The following is a 19,354-nucleotide window of genomic DNA, read 5'->3' on the forward strand; positions in this document are numbered from 1 at the left end:
GGTGTGGGCGCAAGTTTTGCATTTCTTGCGGTTGTAGGGGAAGGTGCCGGGAGTGGTGGTTGGGTTGGTGGGGAGTGTGGACCTGACGAGGGAGTCACGGAGGGAGTGGTCTTTTCGGAATGCTGATAGGGGAGGGGAGGGAAATATATCCCTGGTGGAGGGGTCCGTTTGGAGGTGGCGGAAATGACGGCGGATGATACGTTGTACATGGAGGTTGGTGGGGTGGTAGGTGAGGACCAGAGGGGTTCTGTCCTGGTGGTGGTTGGAGGGGCTGGGCTCAAGGGCGGAGGAGCGGGAAGTGGAAGAGATGCGGTGGAGGGCATCGTCGACTACGTCTGGCGGGAAATTGCGGTCCTTGAAGAAGGAGGCCATCTGGGTTGTACGGTTTTGGAACTGGTCCTCCTGGGAGCAGATGCGGCGGAGACGAAGGAATTGGGAATATGGGATGGTGTTTTTACAGGGGGCAGGGTGGGAGGAGGTGTAGTCTAGGTAGCTGTGGGAGTCGGTCGGTTTATAGTAAATGTCCGTGTCGATTCGGTCACCCGAGATAGAAATGGAAAGGTCTAGAAAGGGGAGGGAGGAGTCTGAGATGGTCCAGGTGAATTTGAGGTCGGAGTGGAAGGTGTTGGTAAAGTGGATGAACTGTTCAACCTTCTCGTGGGAGCACGAGGCAGCGCCGATCCAGTCATCGATGTAGCGGAGGAAAAGGTGGGGGGTGGTGCCAGTGTAGCTGCGAAAGATGGACTGCTCCACATATCCTATGAAGATGTAAGCATAGCTGGGGCCATGCGGGTGCCCATGGCTACTCCTTTGGTTTGGAGGAAGTGGGAGGATTGGAAAGAGAAGTTGTTCAGGGTGAGGACCAGTTCAGTCATTCGAAGGAGGGTGTCAGTGGAAGGGTACTGGTTGGTACGGCGGGAGAGGAAGAAGCAGAGTGCTTTACGTCCTTCGTGATGGGGGATGGAGGTGTACAGGGACTGGATGTCCATGGTGAAGATAAGGCGTTGGGGACCGGGGAAGCGAAAATCATGGAGGAGGTGGTGGGCATGGGTGGTGTCCCGAACATAGGTGGGGAGTTCTTGGACTAAGGGGGACAGGACCGTGTCGAGGTATGCAGAGACCCATTGTCTCAGCCTGCTCCTGCCCCACCGAACTCATCTCTGCATTACTCATCTTCCGCCTAGGAACCCTCCAACCACAAGGGATGAACTCAGATTTCTCCAGTTTCCTCATTTCCCATCCCCCCACCTTGTCTCAGTCAAATCCCTCGAACTCAGCACCGCCTTCCCAACCTGCAATCTTCTTCCTGACCTCTCCGCCTCCATCCCACTCCGGCCTATCACCCTCACCGTGACCTCCCTCCACCTATCGCATTTCCAACGCCCCTCCCCTAAGTCCCTCCTCCCTACCTTTTGTCTTAGCCTGCTGGACACACTTTCCTCATTCCTGAAGAAGGGCTTATGCCCGAAACATTGATTCTCCTGCTCCTTGGATGCTGCCTGACCTGCTGCGCTTTTCCAGCAACACATTTTCAGCTCTGATCTCCAGCATCTGCAGTCCTCACTTTCTCCTCCGAGGAGAGAATAGGAACCAAATTACAATAAATGTTGTGTACTAGTTGAATTCAGTGTGTGTGTGTCCCTGCTTTGTGGACATTGGACACCACACCCTCTTGCAAGAGTAAAATAAATGACTGATTCAGATCTTGTCTCGGACTGAAATTATTGAAGTGAGTGAGCTTTGTTTCTCACAGGTTCAATCAGTCAGGATGATCAAGCCCTGATCAATCTATTGAAGGACGCTAAAGACCCTCCCAAAAGGATTGGAACAACTGTTAAATATAAGAATAGCAGCAACACCATCCTCGGGGCAGTGATTTGAGACCAACCACTGTGAAGCGAAGACACCACGAGACCATCAAGAGGAGATGAGATGGCCATCATCACGTGAATCAAGCGCAAGATCTAGTGTGGTGGTATATGATCTGCTAGAGTTAAGTTAAAGTGCAAGACAGATTTGTAGTGTAAATCGTTAGTTTATAGTGTGTTCTGTTGTTACAATATTAATTGTGTCAAATAAATGAATATTATTGTTCATTATTATTGAGTCGACTCCCAATTCTTTTGCTGAATATGAGTTAAAACACATCGTGTGGCAGGCAGAAGACCTCCAATAAATGCACGTGTAATCTTGAGCTTGCAGGAATTTCAACTGGGATTTAATATGTGTGATGGGAAGCTCTGTACCACTTCGTTGGGGGAGGCCTGACGAAATGATATGGCCTGCATTGGATATTCCTTGTGATTTGGGACCTCACAGGAGAGACCTGCCAGCCCTCCAATCAGGACAACAGATCTCCTTTGCCAGATAGTGCACTGCCAGTAATTTCCAAAACCTGCCAAAGAGGCTTTGCTGGACAGCCTTCTGGAGGCATGGGAGATTTGATTGAGTTCCATTAAATCCTTCAGGCATTTTTGAACTACTGTGGGCTCAGGTTAAATTAGTGTCAGGCACAAATGATATACCATCTCCAACAGATGAGATTCGCACACCAGGTCTTTCCCAAATCAAACTGAAAATAGGGAAAATTTTTCCAATGTTGAAAAATTCATTGTGGGTACACCTAACATGCTACTTCTGCAGACTTGATTAAATTCTGACCTTTAAATATCAATCTTATCATCACTCTGCCTGTCTTCAGCCTCCTGTAGTGATCCATTGAAGCTCAATATAAATTTGAGGAACAGTGTGTCACTTTTTTCTGCAAAGTCTTTTACAGTCTTCTGGAATCAATACTAAATCCAACAATTTCACACCGATAACCTCTATCTCATTTTGTTTATTTTTATTTCTTTGTTGGTTCAGGTTCTTCCATTGTTGTATTATTGAGTCCATTCTCAATCTTATCCTGGAGATGCATTTCAAAATAACATCAGTTGCCAGTGAAAGGCCATCAGTTTGGTGAAAGAAACTCTTTTTTTCTGCCCAAATCACAATGGTTTTCTGGTGCAAGGAACTGCTGATAAGTCTATTTACTTCCTTCCCCTAATTTCCTTTGAGCATAGATGTTAGCCATCTTCTTAAACCACTATGATTCATGCAGTGTAGATGCACTCACTGTCCAATTAGTGTGGGAATTTCAGGACTTTAACCCTACAACAGTGAAGGAATGACAATATATTCTCAAGTCAGGATGATGTGTGAATTGGTGGGAACCTGTTTGTATTCTCTCCTTTTTGCCTGAGAGAGGATCTATTGACCACAATAAATTAACTTGTATAAGCTAAGAATTTATACAAGTTCATGTGTGGTGCTCTTTATTTTTCAAGTATCTGAATTTAAAAATAACTAGTAGCACTGCTTGTTTTAAACAAGGTAAAAGTTTAGTCTATTGCTGAATGTTAATTAGGTAAAAAGTAATGAAGTTATTAATGAAATGTACATAGAAAGACTTACAGCTAGTAAGGATAAACCTACGTATGAAGATAAAAATGCGTTTGATTTCCACAATCATTGCAGGATTGAAGATCTGTTTCTGGCACTGAATATTATGGCTGTTAATAACCTTAATAACCTTGTGCATGTATGTTAATCCTGGGATACCTTTTCCTGTGTGCCAGTTGAGGAGCAGTTGGTATCTCAACGTGTTTCTCTCACGGTGTTCAGATGATCCTCCTCAAAATGGAAATGCTTTTACCACAATCAAACAAAATGGTTACAAATATTAATATTGATGAATCATTGTTCTAGAAAGCAAATGTGCTAGAATTCCTTGTAATGTCCCTCCTGTCTCCTGATCAACATTACAGAGGTTTCTGATTTTTCATAAGTTTTATGGGTTCAATCTTGGAATCCTTGAATTATTTATTCCCTTCATTATAATGAGAATTAATTTGGGGGAGTTTGCTGATGCCTCATAACACTGTTGTGTCAGTTGCAATTGTAACTCCCCAAATACTTAGTTAATCTGTGTCTGCATGCAGGAAGACCTGCTTGGGCTAATAAATTTTTTGTGCTTTTGGTTGCCTACCACTTCAACACATCATTGTCAACACTGGCCAACATCTCTATCTTGGACTTGTTGCAGTGTTCCAGCAAAGCTCAGAGCAAGCTGGAAGAACAGCATGTCATTTTCCTCTTGGGGATTCTGCAGCCTTCAGAACTCAATATCTATTTCAATAATTTTATGCCCTGAACACTTTTTCCCCAACACCAAGCCGTAGTATCACATGGGTTGGTTGTGATAGCAATTGGGCAGACAAAGGAATGGGTAAAGCTCAGCCTAGGACAATCAATAAGTCAAGATACACCAACTTATTGCCACAACCAACCCATTGACAGCTACTAATGGTTCAATGGTTCCTGTCTGCCAACCAATTCTCGATCCATGTCAGTACATTACCCCCAATCCCATGTGCTTTAATTTTACATGCTAATCTTTTATGTGGGACCAAAAGCTTTCTGAAAGTCCAAGTAAATCACATCAACATTTTGGGGTAGCACGGTGGCTCAGTGCTTAGCACTGCTGCCTCACAGCTCCAGGAACCTTGGTTCAATTTCTGCCTCAGGCGACTGTCTGTATGGAGTTTGCACATTCTCCCCATGTCTGTGTGGGTTTCCTGCGGGTGCTTCCGTTTCCTCCCACAGTCCAAAATGTGCAGGCCAGGTGAATTGGCCATGCTAAATTGCCCAAAGTGTTGGGTGCATTAGTTAGGGGTAAATACAGGGTCAGGAAATGGGTGGGGGTGGGTTACTCTTCAGAGGGTCAGTGTGGACGTGTTGGGCCGAAGGGCCTGTTTCCATACTGTGGGGAATCTAATCTAAAATCTAAACTAACTCCCCCTTATTAACTCCACTAGTTATATCCTCAAAAAACTCAAGTAGCTGGCAAGCATGGTTCGATGGCTCTCTCTGATCCAGTCACTTATGCACTTACTTTTTCTCTTTTTCTTTTGGACATCTAACTCCTGAAATATAGCAACAAGTTGGTGTATCTTGTCGTATTGATTTTCTCAGGCTGAATTTTACCCATTCCTTTGTCTTCCCAACTGCTGTTCTTTCTCTCTGGGCTTCATTTCCACCTATTGTTTACTCCTACCACCAGACCCCCATCCCCAGCATATAGACCAACCTTTTTCTAGCTACAATCAGTTCTGGAAGAAGGATCACTGGACATGAAATGTTAAATCTACTTTCTCTCCATATATGCTGCTGAATTTCTCTAGCGGTTTCTGTCTTCGTCTTGGATTTCCAGCATCTGCACTCATTTGTTTTTTTGTTCTGGTTGTGCCAGGACTGGCATGGTCAAGTTGGGCTAGGTCCAGCAGGGTCCAGTTGGGCTGGGTCATGTAGGTTGTGTCCAGCCAGTTTCAGCAGGGTCAGGTCAGGTCAAAAGTGAGGACTGCAGATGCTAGAGATCAGAGTCAAGCTTTTGCCCAAAACGTCGATTTTCTTGCTCCTCAGATTTTGCCTGACCTGCTGTGCTTTTCTAGCACCACTCTAACCTGACTCAGGTCAGGTTGATCCGAGTTCAGCAGGGTTGGATCAGTTCATGTACAACCAGGCCAGGCCTGGTCCGGCAAGTTGCTTTAAAGTATGTCAGGGGTCGGGTTGTATCTTTGAGGAGTGTTAGAGGTAAATTGAGGTTCAGTTTAATAGTTACCTGGGAGCTATAGTAGATTTTTAGTCCTCTAATTTTCCCTATTAAGCTTCATTGTGTTGGTATGCTCTGAACTCACCAACTTTAATGGACACTTCTGGAGAAATTCAGATGCATGGACTTTGAAAATTTTGATTTTCCAGGCAACTCTGAAGGAATCAGCTGCCTGGTCCTGATACACAACTGATCGGCTGCTCCACCAGCTCTCTGGCAATTGGAATGTCTGATTGATATATTCCTCCAAGTTAAAATTCCCCACATGGATTCAAGTACTACATGCTTGATGAATCAACACAAATGGCTTCTTGTTATTATTAGCCCAGAATCAAATAGACCAGTTGGCACTTCCTAAGCAGCAGTCACACTGCATTTATTTTAAGGAAATCCACTGAATCTCCATTATTACACTTCATTAAAAGTATAATATCAAACAATGTGAAGAAATAGAAGTATGGAAAAGGTAGACTGTAGATTCATGAAAAATTATGGTTGAAGACTAGAAGTATGTGGCAAAGGTAATAATTTAATATTAGTGCTGAATGTACAAACAAAGTTACAAGGAATGATTTTATGCAATGGATTAATAGAATATAGGAAACATTATCCCAGATGAGTTTAAAATTCCACTGACCACATTCTTTAAAAGGAGGTTAGACAAACATTTGAAGAAGAATATTAAAACACAAAGAATGAGGATGAAAATAAAACTAGAACAGATAGCAGTTACTATGAAGGGACCAATGGATCAGAAATAATTGTCCCAAATGGCATGCTTCTGTGCTTAACATTTACAATTCACTAATAGTTGTAAACAAAAATTTGTTTCCAAGATAGTAGCAGAGTAGCAGTGCTCCTGCCTCCTGGGCAGGGTTCATCCAGTTCCATCTTCTTCCTTGTTTTTTTTTATTTTTGCTTTTTCTTTTGCTTTCTTTCTTTTGCTTCTTAAAAGCCTTTTTGGCACCTTCGGCAGGATAAGAGTGGGCCTTGCCTCCTGACAACGTGTGGTTGCAGCAATAGGAGTTGACTCTTGGGGAGACTAAGCCCACCGCGGAGTCCTTAGAGAGCTTGCAAAGACAGCAAGTGTGGGCTCAGTGGTGAGAGATAGTGTCAGAGCATGGCGACTTCGACGTTGGTGGGTCCACCAGTACAGAACTCGAGGTGGTGTTGGCAGCACCAGGTTTCAAGATGGTGGTGACAGCAGGGCAGCAGGCCTGAATTGGTACTCCTGGCAGATTGAAGGGAGCAGACGTTGCATCAGTGGCAGCGTAGTAGTCACAGTGTGGTGTTCCTAGAGTGCAGTAGTGGCAATGGTGGCCCTGGAGAGGGACTCCTGGAATGGAATGTGATGAGGGGTGTTGGTGGGCCTGGAGCTTGCTGTGGTGACCTTACCACATCCTTCATGTTGAATAGAGCACAAGAAGGGAGTAGAAACTCTATTTTTAGTCATATTCTAGTTATATCTTAATATCTTCTGTAACTCAAAATAGTCCCAGGGCATGACAACATATTGTACGTTTCACTATTTATTTGTTAAATGCAAGTAACAATCAGTCATTCAGTTCAATTCAAATGCCTAAAATATCTAATACATATGATAAAGAGTAAAATAAAATAAATGCCATTTAAGAAATAAAATTATTTCCTATGAGCTCAATTTAAAAAAAACTGTAAAAGATATGGAAATAAATCCCCACATGAATTTTTCTGTATCATTCCCACAACATGGCCTTGTTGATCCCAATCCAATCCCCCACTCAGCTGCAGAAACACCCTCCTACTCCCCCCATTAGTCCTCTGAATCTAACACCATATTTGCTATAAAGTTCAAATGGTCATGTAAGAGCTGACAACCCTTCCAGCTCGACCCCACCTGCTGGAGCTGACTATCAACTTACCTTAGCAATCCCTACCCACCTGGCTCCCTACCCCCTTACCCCTTATACAAAAACATAGAAAATAGAAGCTGGAGTATGCCATTTAGCTCTCTGAGCTTGCACCATCTTCAATATGATCATAACTCACCATCCAACTTAATACTCTGTTGCTTCTTTGTCCCCATACACTTTGATCCCTTTAGTCTAAATGGCCTATCTCATATCTTTAGACTGTGATCTCTGGTTCTGGATTCCTCAGAAACATCCTTCCTGGGTTTGCTCTGTCCCTTTCTGTTAGAATGTTATAGGTTTCTATGAGATACCCCTCATTCTTCTGAACTCCAATAATATAGTCCTCCATGATGCAATCTCTCTTCATATGTCAGTCCTGCCAGTCTTGTAAACATTTGTTGTACTCCTCCAGAGCCAGAACATCCTTCTTCAGATAAAGAGACCAAAACTGCACACAATACTCCAGGTGTGGTCTCACCAAGGCCCTGTGTAATCACAACAAGACATCTCTGCTCATGTGTTTGAATCCTCTTGTAATGAAGGTCAACATATGAGCAAATCACACTGAAACATCTCTACATCATCCTCACAGCTCACCCTCCCACCCAGCTTTGAGTCATCTGAAAATATGAAGATACTATATTTGTTCCCTCTACTAAATCATCATTATATATTGTGAATAGCTGGGGTCCAAGCACTGATCCTTGTGGTACCCCACTAGTCACTGGCAGCCACTTGGAAAAGGGCACATTCATTCCTACTCTTTGTTTCCTGTCTGCCAACCAATTCTCTATCCATGTCAGTGCACTACCCTCAATCCTCTATGTTTTAATTTTACATGCTAATCTCTTATGTAGGACCTTATCAAAAACCTTCTGAAAGTCAAGTAAACCACATCAGCTAGCTACCTATTATCAACTCTACTAGTTATACCCTCGAAAAACTCAAGAAGATGGCAGGCATGATTTCACGTTTGTAAATTGTGAAAGCCATTTTGTCACATATTCATTGTCTGTCCTGAAGAAACCATTTTAGCTGAGCCTGCATAGTGATAAATAAATTCTTCTCTCTGTATGAGGCCATTGTCTAACCGTATTGTTAACTTCTGCTTATCAGCTACTAACCTTTGCAAAACAAAATGCTACGTGACCAGGGCTAAAGTTACACAAGTTGCCCCATGCCTGTCTATTATCCTATAGTTAGTGGTCAGCTAATTGTAAGACTATAAAGATCTGTGGAACTCTGTAACTTGTTGGAGTGCTTCAGGACCATTCATTCGTCTTGGTCCCTGTCTGTCTCCCCGTGATATATCATGAAATAAACTTGTCAAAACTCAAGGTCTGCATATGAGATTTATTCAAAAGATATTTCTTCAACAATTGATGTAGTTGGCAGTTCCCCTTATTTACAGGGTTCTCACCGAAACTGATTTGGTAACATCACATTGGTGTCATTGTGTGCGAGTGCGTGTTTGCCACTTGAGTCAAGCCCTGTCAGACAAGGAGGTAAAAGTGTATAGCACCTAGCCTGAGCTGAAGCTAAGAGGGGAAATCCCCCACATGACCGCCAGGGCCCTAATGTCGGGGTGGAGACTGGTAACGACTAGGTAAAAACAAGGACTGCAGATGCTGGAAACCACAGTCTAGATTAGAGTGGTGCTGGAAAAGCACAGCAGGTCAGGCAGCATCCAAGGAGCAGGTAAATCAACGTTTTGGGCAAAAGCCCTTCATCAGGAATATTCCTGATGAAGGGCTTTTGCCCAAAACGTTGATTGTCCTGCTCCTCGGATGCTGCCTGACCTGCTGTGCTTTTCCAGCACCACTCTAATCTAGACACTGGTAATGACTACCTAGGCTGTGGTGTTCAGTTGGGAGTGTCTGGTGTGAATCTCTTACGCGTTGGGTGTTCCCGCTGAGGCTGCAGGCTGAACCCTGTGACGTGACAAAAGTTGGAATGTTCACCCTTTCCAGTTTCTAAATTACACATTTGGCTGACTGCGTGATCCTCCCCGAGCCAATAAGGTTGGGGAACGAGGCTACGGCAAGAAGGGGGGGTTGGAAAGAATGCTGTCAGAATCTTATTTGCTTCTGTAGACCTTGAGGGATTGACCAGGGTGCCTATACTTGTTGCTTGCTCTCTGGTTTGTCTTTGTTCTTGTTTCATTAATGCACATGTCAATGGGATCACAGAACTCAAAACTTGCTGGCAATGGGCTGCCCTCGGGGACAGGTCTACCTTGTCCTGCCGAGAAGGGCTGCCCGCATCCCTGCATTCCTTCGAAAAGGACACAAAAGGGCCATGATAAAGATCTGAAAGGCAAGGGTCAAGTAGGAGACCCATTTATCTCCACCCCCACCCCCGGTGTCACCGGCCAGCATTGTTTGGAAAGAGACGGGTGATAGCTGTTATGTTATCCTTTTCACTTCTGATTTATATAGGTGGTCCCATGGTAATTGGCCTTATGCAGGTTCATTTAAATTGGAGAAAATTAATTATTGGTGGACTAATATTGAGGTGGGTACAGAGACCCCTCCTGGAACAGATTACATGCTCCAATGTCTAGATAAATTTAAAGAAGTAGACTAAGGACATCAGCCCCCTAAGAATAAAGATCACCATCAGCCTACTGAAAGCCTTCCCTCTTCCGAGCCCCTTCCCACTGCACCACCGCCCTATCCTCCTCAGTACCCCAAAATTCCTGTTTCAATTCCCTGTCCCAAACCTCTCATAGATGAGATTACTGCCTTTGTTGCCACCCGGAACAGCGGTCAAATTGGTACTGCAGGTGGCAGCGGTTCTGCATCACCTCAGGACCAACGCCGCACCAAGGATGGTGCTGCGGCAAGGCCACACGTTGTGTCTGATTCTACCTCTGACCATCACTACAATACCCGCTCCAACTGGCGAAACCAGCATTCTAACTTTGATGGAGGCATCCCCAAGGACCCTGATAGCCCTCTCACACCTTAGTTGCCCAGGGTAATGATCGCTGACACGCCGCTTGATAAACCATGGACCCACACTGAGGCCCGGGACATACACCAGGATGCCCCCGATCCGATTAAGCATCCAGTTCCGTTCTACAAATGACTTTTGTAAATTTGTGACATCTATAAGTGGTTGCCTCAGGGTGTCTAGACACTGCTCCATTTAGCACTTGGCACACTTTGGGCCACAATCAAAGGGTCCATTGACTTCTCTACCACACACTGGGCCACCGCAGAAGCATGACCTGAGTGCAGACCTGTTAAAGACGCCATTATGGGGGATTCAAGATGGCAGCAAACCAGTAGATCTGAGTCTGCTGACCACTGCCCAGGACTCGGACAAAGTGGGGTACCTACCCTCCCCTTACTTTTTAAACTTCTAAAAGTAGCTTTTTCGCAGCCGTTTGGTAATTCTAAAATGACTAAAGGTAAAGGATCACGGAGTTCGCAACAGGCAGGGACCCCTCCACCCGTGGCAACAGATGCGTCCACGGCCACCCCAGGGGACTTATCCGCAGAGGCAAGCCTGATCTTGGAATTTGTCAGGCACTGAGAGAAGATTGACGCATCGATTGAAGAGACCTGGTCCAGGTGGGATTCGATCTCGGTCATACTGCAGAAGCATGACTGAGAGATCGAGAAATTCCGGCAGCGTGTTGGGGGGGCAGAGCAACGAGCCACGGCCTCTGAGACCTCTGCTGAATCTTCTGTGGGTCAGGTCTGGGCTCTGGAACGCCGAGTCTGGGCCTTAGAAGGGCATATTGATGACCTCGAAAATCGAGGTCTTCAGAAGTATATTCGGTTGCTGGGCCTTCCCGATTGGGAGGAGGAAGGCCAGCTTGTTGATGTTTTGGAGCAATAGCTCCCAAAACTGCCGAAGCTGGAGTCTGAATTAGGCTGGGTGCGGGTTGAGCAGGCCCACCGGGTTGCTGTGCGCAGGCCCGGATCAGCCCAGCACCCTGTCCAGTCCTAGTGCAACTCCAGCACTACAGGGAAAAACAAATGTTGCTGGAGGCCTCCAGAATTTTGGGGAGGGATCCCCAAGCCATGATATACAAGGGATTCAAAATAATGCTGTTCCAAGACTTTTCTTCAATTGTGGTATGCAAGAGGAAGGCTTTTGACGAGGTAAAGAAGCGTCTGAGGGATTTAAATATTCAGTATTCCATGAGATACCCGGCAACGCTGCGATTCAGTCACAGCGGGTCTGTGTATAACTTCAGATTGCCAGAAAAAGTGAAAGAATTTTTTTGAAAGACTTAAGTACCTGAATTATATGGACAATTACTTTATTTTACCCCCTTTTTTCCCTCCTCCTTTCCCCTTTCTCTTTTCCATCCTTCCTTGGGGAGGGTTTTTTTTCTCTTAACTCTTATTTATAACTTCCTTGGTTTATCTGGTTGTTGGGGGATGTTTTTGAGTTTTCCTTTAATATTTGCTGTGATTGTAATTTTATATATTTTATTTTATGTTGCTGTTTTGTTAAGAATGCCTAGGTAATAATAGGGAGAGTGCAGGTTGGTTGCCCACTTCTAATTTCTGTATTATAAGATATTGGTACTTGTTTATCTTACTTTGTAACGTCTGGGCTGAGGGCATGGCTCTAGCTGGAAGTGTTACGGTGGGATTATTGGATGGTCGGAGTGCCCCTGTGGACAAAGGGGAAGGTGTCCTCTTAACTATCTCTTATGTTATTATTTTTAGCAGAAGTTCTTAGTAGTCTTGATTTAATTGTTTTAAAGGTTGTATTTTTAAATTTATGTGAATTGTTTATGGTGCCTACTCATTGCTTTTTGAATGGGGCTCTTCCTCCTGGGGGGTCTCAGACTTTCTTGAATGATCATGGCTAGTCATTTGTTTAAATGGTGCACCTGGAATGTCAAAGGGAGCCACTCGCCAATTAAAAGAAAAAAGATACTATCAAGTCTTAAAAAAGAGAGAGTCGATGTAGCCCTTTTACAGGAGACACATCTACTTGATAAGGAGCATTTGAAGCTGTAGTACGGAGGATTTGATCAGGTGTTTTTTTCACCTTTTAGTTCAAGAAGTATGGGAGTGGCCATTCTTATCTGAAAGAATCTTCCCTTCCAAATGTTAAGCCAGAAAAAGGATGAGTCCGGACAGTGTATAATACTTAAAGCCCTAATATATGGAGAGGAGTATGGGATTTTGAATATATATTGCCTCCTGGCATATCCATTTAAATTCGTAACAGATGCGCTTTCCAAGCTGATGGCCCTCGGGGGTGCGCCATGTAATTAAAGGGGGGAGATTTTAATTGTATTATCGATCCCGAGGTCAACAGGATACCTAGGAGCTTTGCGGGTATATCTCTGAGATCTAGGCGGTTGGCTGATCTGAATAGGGAGTTGGGGCTGGTAGATGTGTGGAGGTGTCTTCACTCTGAGGGTAGAGATTTTAATTTTTACTCTAACCCACACAAGTGCCATAGCAGAATCGATACTTTTTTTTTGTCCCCTCGACCTTTCTGAATTCGATATTGTCTTGTAAAGTAGGGAAAATAGCTATTTCCGACCACGCAGCAATGTATATGGAGGTCAAGACTAATGATGACAAGATGGGATCCCGGCATTGGCATATGGACCCTTTCCTATTAAAGGGAAAGAGCGATACTGGGATTAGTCGCCTCCCTAGATGCAGAGAAAGCATTCGACTGGGTGGAATGGCCATATATATTTTATACTATGTAACGGTTTGGCATTGGAGAGGTTTTTACCAAATGGGTCGCAGTATTATGTAACGACCCAAAAGCAGCAGTGATTACCAATGGCATAAGATTGGATAGTTTTAGTGTTGGCAGAGGTTGTCGTCAAGGATGCCCCCTCTCGCCACTACTATTTACACTAGTGATTGAACCGCTGGTGGAAGCTATCTGAACTGACCCCAATATAACGGCTCCAGAGGTAGGATTGAGTAAGCATAAAATCAGACTATGCGGACGACGCCCTTCTTTTCTTAAATGATCCATTGATATCTATGCCCCGCTTAATTCAAGTGGTTAATTTACTTGGTATGTTCTCAGGTTACAAAATTAATTTTATGAAATCAGAGGCCATGTCGCTAGGAGGTCTTACCAGCATATCCAATTTTGCGGATGAATCCTACTTCCCCTTTCGGTGGTCACTGGGAGGTGTTCTCTATTTAGGTATTTTTATTACCCCAGTATTTGGTCAGCTATATAAAGCTAATTATATGCATTTACTAGAAAAAATAAGACAGGACCTCCAATGCTGGGAAAATCTCTCGATATCCTGGTTAGGAAGAATAGCTTTGGTCAAGATGAATATTCTACCTCGCCTATTATATCCCATGAAAATGCTTCCTTTGATGTTGCCGAGACAGGAGCTGCCTAAGCTTTATGGTTGGCTAGGCCCTTTTATTTGGAATCATAGCTAGCCCCTTATTAAATTAGATAAGTTTGCAGCTTCCACAAGTAAGGGGAGATCTAGATTTTTCGGATTTTAGGAGGTACCAACTAAGTTCCCTTAGTATGTAGTTGATTGGGTCTCTTGTGATCCGCAATCAATTTGCCTGGATATTGAGGCTTCTCAAGCAAAATGCTCCCTCATCAATCTATTATATATGGAGAAGATAAGAACTATCGCGGATCATTGTAAAAACCCGATTGTCCTAAACATAATCAAAGCTTGGAAGATGATGCGACAGGGCATTGATCCATTGATATCTATGCCCCGCTTAATTCAAGTGGTTAATTTACAAAACACCTCCCCTTTTTTTCCTATAGTGGGAACATTGGGATTTCAGCTAGGCTTGACAGATGCTGGATTTAGAATTTGGGAGTCCAAAGGCATCTCCTGCTTGGGAGATCTGTTTGATGGGGAGACCATGATGTCCTTTGAAAAGTTGCGTCAGACGTTTGGGTTGCTGAGCAAGGACTTTTTTCGATATTTTCAAGTATGAGACTTTGTACAAAAAAAGACCACATTGATGACTAATCCGCACAAATCAGATATGGAAAGGAGAGTGCTTCGGCCAATGTGCCCCCTCGGTCAGTACTCCTATCACTCGCTCGGTAATAAGATATCGAAGGCCATGGAACAGTCAGATAAAACCTGGACTCAAGAATTAGATGGAAATCTCCTTAGAGATAAGGGAGGATGTTTGGGAAAATGCAAAGATCTCTATCTGTAATAGACTCAAGCTATTCAATTGAAGATACTTCATAGGGCTCATATAGCACCAGAATGGCTTGCAAAGTTCAAGGCAGGAGCGTCCCCAGTGTGTCCTAAGTGTAAAACAGAAGTTAGTCCTCTCACTAATTGTTTGTGGACATGCCATAACATTCGTAGACAATGTAGCAAATGCCTTGGCAAAGATTTTGGGAACGGAGATTGAGTTGGACCTGGCGTCTCTCCTCTTGGGCTTTCCAAATCTTCCTTCTCTACATGCATACGGGAAGAAGCTATGTACTATCCTTTCCTTTTGTGCGAGGAAAAACATTTTAATAAGTTGGGTATCGGAAAGTTCCCCCAGGACTTTCGAATTAGCATAGGATAGTTATAGAACATATTCCCCTGGACTTCCTTATGAATATGGTGCACCAAAAAACGGAATTACTTTATAGAACATGGCGGCCCTTTTTGAACTACACCGATGCAGATATATTGGCCATACTGTTTAGGGCCTTTGTTTAGGCGTGAGGATGATGTTTGTTGGTTCGGGAGCCCCTGGAAGGAAGAGTCCGATATATATATGGGTATTGTTATGATTTGATATAATTTTATTTTGAATGCTTATTTATTTACCTTTTTTTGTTGTTACTTATGTACTATACTGTGGTCTTTCTTTATATATAGAGTCTTCTTTCTTATATCTTATTTTGTGTTTTGGTAGTTTGTAGATTAGTAGTTAGTTTTCTTAATTTTATATTGATGCTGTTATATTGTAAAGTGGTAACACTATTTTGTATTAATTTTGTAATTTTGTAAAAAAACTGAAAAACCTTTTTCTTTTTAAAAAAAATAAATGCAATCTTCTGGAAGAGAAATTATTCCAAAATCCCCTTTATTTATTCATGTGGATGTGAATAATCTCATGCCATACTGAAACAGTGAGAACTTCTCCCAATGTTCTGGACTACATTCATACTTTATCCATGACAAAAGAAACAGATTGTCTAATCACTCATTTATTTACTGTTTGTGGAGTCTTCTTGGAGTGCATACTTTGACTGCAGTGTTTGTCAACACAACATTTCAAAAATAATCCATTTATCAAAAAGCACACGAGCATGTCCCGAAGATGTGATATGTAAAACCACTATATGTAAAACTACATGAATTTAAGAATGTATTGTAAAATTTCAGTAAAATTGCTATATTTTAGTTGAAATGCTTTAAAAACATTGTATTAAGGAAGAACAAACTCTGTAAAATTTGAAGAATCTGAGCTACAAAAAAATATGTTCTATTAATTTTGCACCATCATTATCAGATTCCGTTGTAATTCTTATCACAGTTCCGCCTTCTTGTGATGTCAGCACAGTAAAAATGCTGTCTGCCAACTCATTGCAGTTGTATGTGCTGCACTTAGCTGCAATCTCCTGCCAATCTTCCAATGTACAGTTAACGTCATTAAGGATAGTTCGTTCCATGGCATCTAAACACGTAAATTATTACAATAAAGAAGAAATTAATAGAAATCTGGTTCTTATTATTGTGATCTTGAAATTGTACAGTAAACAGAACTTTCATCCATAGAAGATCTCTGATGTCATAGAGTCATAGATGTCTTGTCCATGCTGACAAGAGATCCTAAACTAATCTAGTCTCATTTGCCAGCTCTTGGCCCATATGCCTCTAAACCTTCCTATTCACATATCCATCTGGATGCCTTTTAAATAATATAATTGTACCAGCCTTCACCACTTCCTTTGGCAGCTCATTCCATACATGCAACGCCCTTTGCATGAAAAAGTTGCCCTTAGATTCCTTTTAAATCTTTCCCCTCTCACCTTAAACCTATGCCCTCTAGTTCTGGACTCCCCCACCCCAGGGAAAATACTTTGTCTATTTACCCTATCCATGCCCCTCATGATCTTTCAACCTCGATAAGGTTACCCTTCAGACTCTGACGCTCCAGGGAAAACAGCCCCAGCCTATTCAGCCTCTCTCGATAGTTCGTACACTCCAACATCCTTGTGAGAGACCAGACTTGCATACAATATTCCAGAAGTGGCCTAACCAATGTCCTGTAGAGCCCCAACATGACCTCCCAACTCCTATACTCAATGACCAATCAAGGAAAGCATACCAAACACCTTCTTCACTATCCTTCATATTTTCCAAAATTCTCAATGCATAAAATCTAAATTGCTTAAAACCTCACTATCCACATATTGTCCTCAAATAAATGCCACATATTCATCGCTTTAAGCTATTATGACATTCTGTCGTTCTCTTCCCAAAACATTGAATTCAAAATCCTTTACCCATTTACCAGTATTTCCATGACTTAATCCTATTCTATTCTGTACCTTCATCCAGCCTTACATTCAATGCCCCAGTCAGCATTAATCCAACCTCAAACTACCTTGCATTCTTTTCCTGGAATTTGTCTTGGTAGCAGATCTTTGAGCTGTCAATGCCCTACAAGGTATATTCTCCTTCATTTGAAACAAGCTGTTAAAAGTTTGGGAGATTGTGGGCCATTGTGGAAAGATCCATTGCTACATGTGTAAAGGACACATATCAAAAGTTGTAAAATCCTGTCCTTTCCTAGTTGAGGAGAATCCAATCTGGGGTGGAAGTGAAAACATGTATTTTCTACTTCCCACTTAGACACTTAGATATCCTCTTACAGTACAGCATGGAGCTGCCACTAATGGACCCCAGAGGCACCAGAGCTTTTTAGAGGAATATGCATGGCAATCAGGATAAGATTTCTGGCCTTGGGTAAGTGTAAACTTGAGAATTTCAAGCATAGTTGTTTGAATGCAAAATTCCCTGAAAGTGTCGCACTAAATCGATAAAGATATAAAATATGACAACAGCATCTGGATTTTACAAATGTAACTTGTAGTATGAGAATAAATAAGTAATTATAACTTTACAAAACACATTGTTTTAGATGCTTTATTTAGAGAAACATCTTTATTATGCTGTTTCACTCTCAACTGCAAGGATGGGGTCTTTTTAGTTTTGTGTTTTTTAAGATTGTAGACTGAAATGGATGGTTTTAAACCCCTAATTTGGCTCAAATGCAGCAGTTTTGAAAAGACAGCTATATGTTTTGAAATGCAAATAACCTTACACCCAAGGCAAGCATCGTAAAAACTGTTTAGAAGAATGAGAGGAGATGTAGTGAGGTATATAAGATTCTAAAGAGGTTTGACAAAATAAGTGTAGAGAGGATGTTTCTTCTGTTCTAAAGAAGGGTCACTGAACCGGAAACATTTATTCTGCTGCCAGACTTAATGAGTTTTTCCAGCAATTTCTTTTTCCCCAGCATCCACGGTTCTTTGCTTTTTTGAGAGAATGTTTCTCTTGTAGGGCAATCTAGAATGAGAGGTCGTAGTTTTAGGATGAGGGATAGCAAATTTAAAACAGAGACGAGGAAAAATTACTTCTCTCAAAGGATTGTAAATCTGTGGAATTCACTATCCCAGAATGTGGTGGATGCCAGAACATTAAATAAATTTAAGAAGGAAAGACAGGTTTTTAAATTAGTAATGGGTTGAAGGGTTCTGGGTAATGGGCAGGAAGGTGAATATGAGGCTGAGATGAAATCAGCCATGATTGTATTGAATGATAGAGCAAGCTCGAGGTACTGAATAGCCTACTCCTGCTCCTAGTTCTTACACTTTTTTTTGTGTACTTACTTTAAAATATTTAATTTGATGAATCAGGGAATAGTAAGGTTAGATTTCCACTGTGCTACCCAAGTAAGTTGTGACATAGTTTAAGTTCTGACAACATATCAGCACAGTTGCTGTTGAAATATTGATGCAAACTTCTGTCATCTTCAAACTCAACTATTCCAACAGTTTTCTTCACTGGTCTCCCACCTTATAATTGAGCAAACTTAGGTTTATCCATAACTCTGCTGCTGTATTCTGATTCACAAGAAGTTTGGCTCACCCATTACTCTGCTATTACTTATACAAAAGTAAAATACTACATTTACCGGAAGTCTGAAATCTGAACAAAAAAGGTTTGAAAAACTTAACAGATCAGGCCACAACCATGGAAAGAAACACAGTTAATGGGTTGGATTTTCTGAGGTGTGGCAATTACAGTCCATTCCTTCTCTGTTACACAGTGAAAGACCTTTACATTTCTGACAAGAAATTCCAGTCAGGGCTCCTTTAGAAATATGAAGCTGTACTTTTATTCTAACATAATTTTTGTAATACAGGACTTTTGGGGGATGGCAAAAAACGTACTCTTTTTCAAAAAGTCAGTTGTCATAATTTGTGACTTAAAGGTCCAGTATCTAGTTTTTGTGAAAGAATAACTACATGAGATAGATATGAGGTTCCGGTGCTTGGAGGACGTGGTGTCAGGTTAGGACAGTTCAGGGTGATGGGAGAAATCTGGTCTGATGGGGTTATTTGTGTATGGTTTTGCTGTTTGAGTCACAGATCCCAAGGATAGGTGCCAGGATGGGTGCCAGATGTGGCAGGTGGCAGGGGATATTGGGTCCCAGGGATAGACGGGTGATGTGAGGTCAGGGTCTTGGGAATATAAGGGTTCTGGGGAAAGTATTGTTATTGATGTGTATATTAAGTTGGGGGGACATTTGAATTATTGCTTAGGACTTAAACTAGGTATTTAATGGTC

At 42.4% G+C, this 19,354-nt stretch overlaps 2 protein-coding genes across 5 annotated transcripts in view; one reads left to right on the forward strand and one right to left on the reverse strand.

Moving 5' to 3' along the window:
• LOC148148967 (uncharacterized) overlaps positions 1 to 19,354 on the forward strand; it is a 166,692-nt gene that overhangs the window by 126,292 nt on the left and 21,046 nt on the right. The window lies entirely within an intron of this gene.
• The window catches only part of LOC122552875 (clathrin heavy chain linker domain-containing protein 1-like), a 58,597-nt gene continuing 54,799 nt past the window's right edge, over positions 15,557 to 19,354 (reverse strand). For all 4 annotated transcript variants that reach the window (XM_043695977.2, XM_043695980.2, XM_043695979.2 and 1 more), the window contains one exon: positions 15,557 to 16,172. In XM_043695977.2, the coding sequence (XP_043551912.2) occupies positions 15,964 to 16,172 (209 nt within the window). In that variant the 3' untranslated portion in view covers positions 15,557 to 15,963. The remainder of the gene's footprint in view (positions 16,173 to 19,354) is intronic.

The sequence above is a fragment of the Chiloscyllium plagiosum genome, unplaced genomic scaffold (genome assembly GCF_037043375.1).
Source record: "Chiloscyllium plagiosum isolate Xiang-an unplaced genomic scaffold, Cpla_swu_hap1 HiC_scaffold_10, whole genome shotgun sequence".
Taxonomy (NCBI): Eukaryota; Metazoa; Chordata; class Chondrichthyes; order Orectolobiformes; family Hemiscylliidae; genus Chiloscyllium; species Chiloscyllium plagiosum.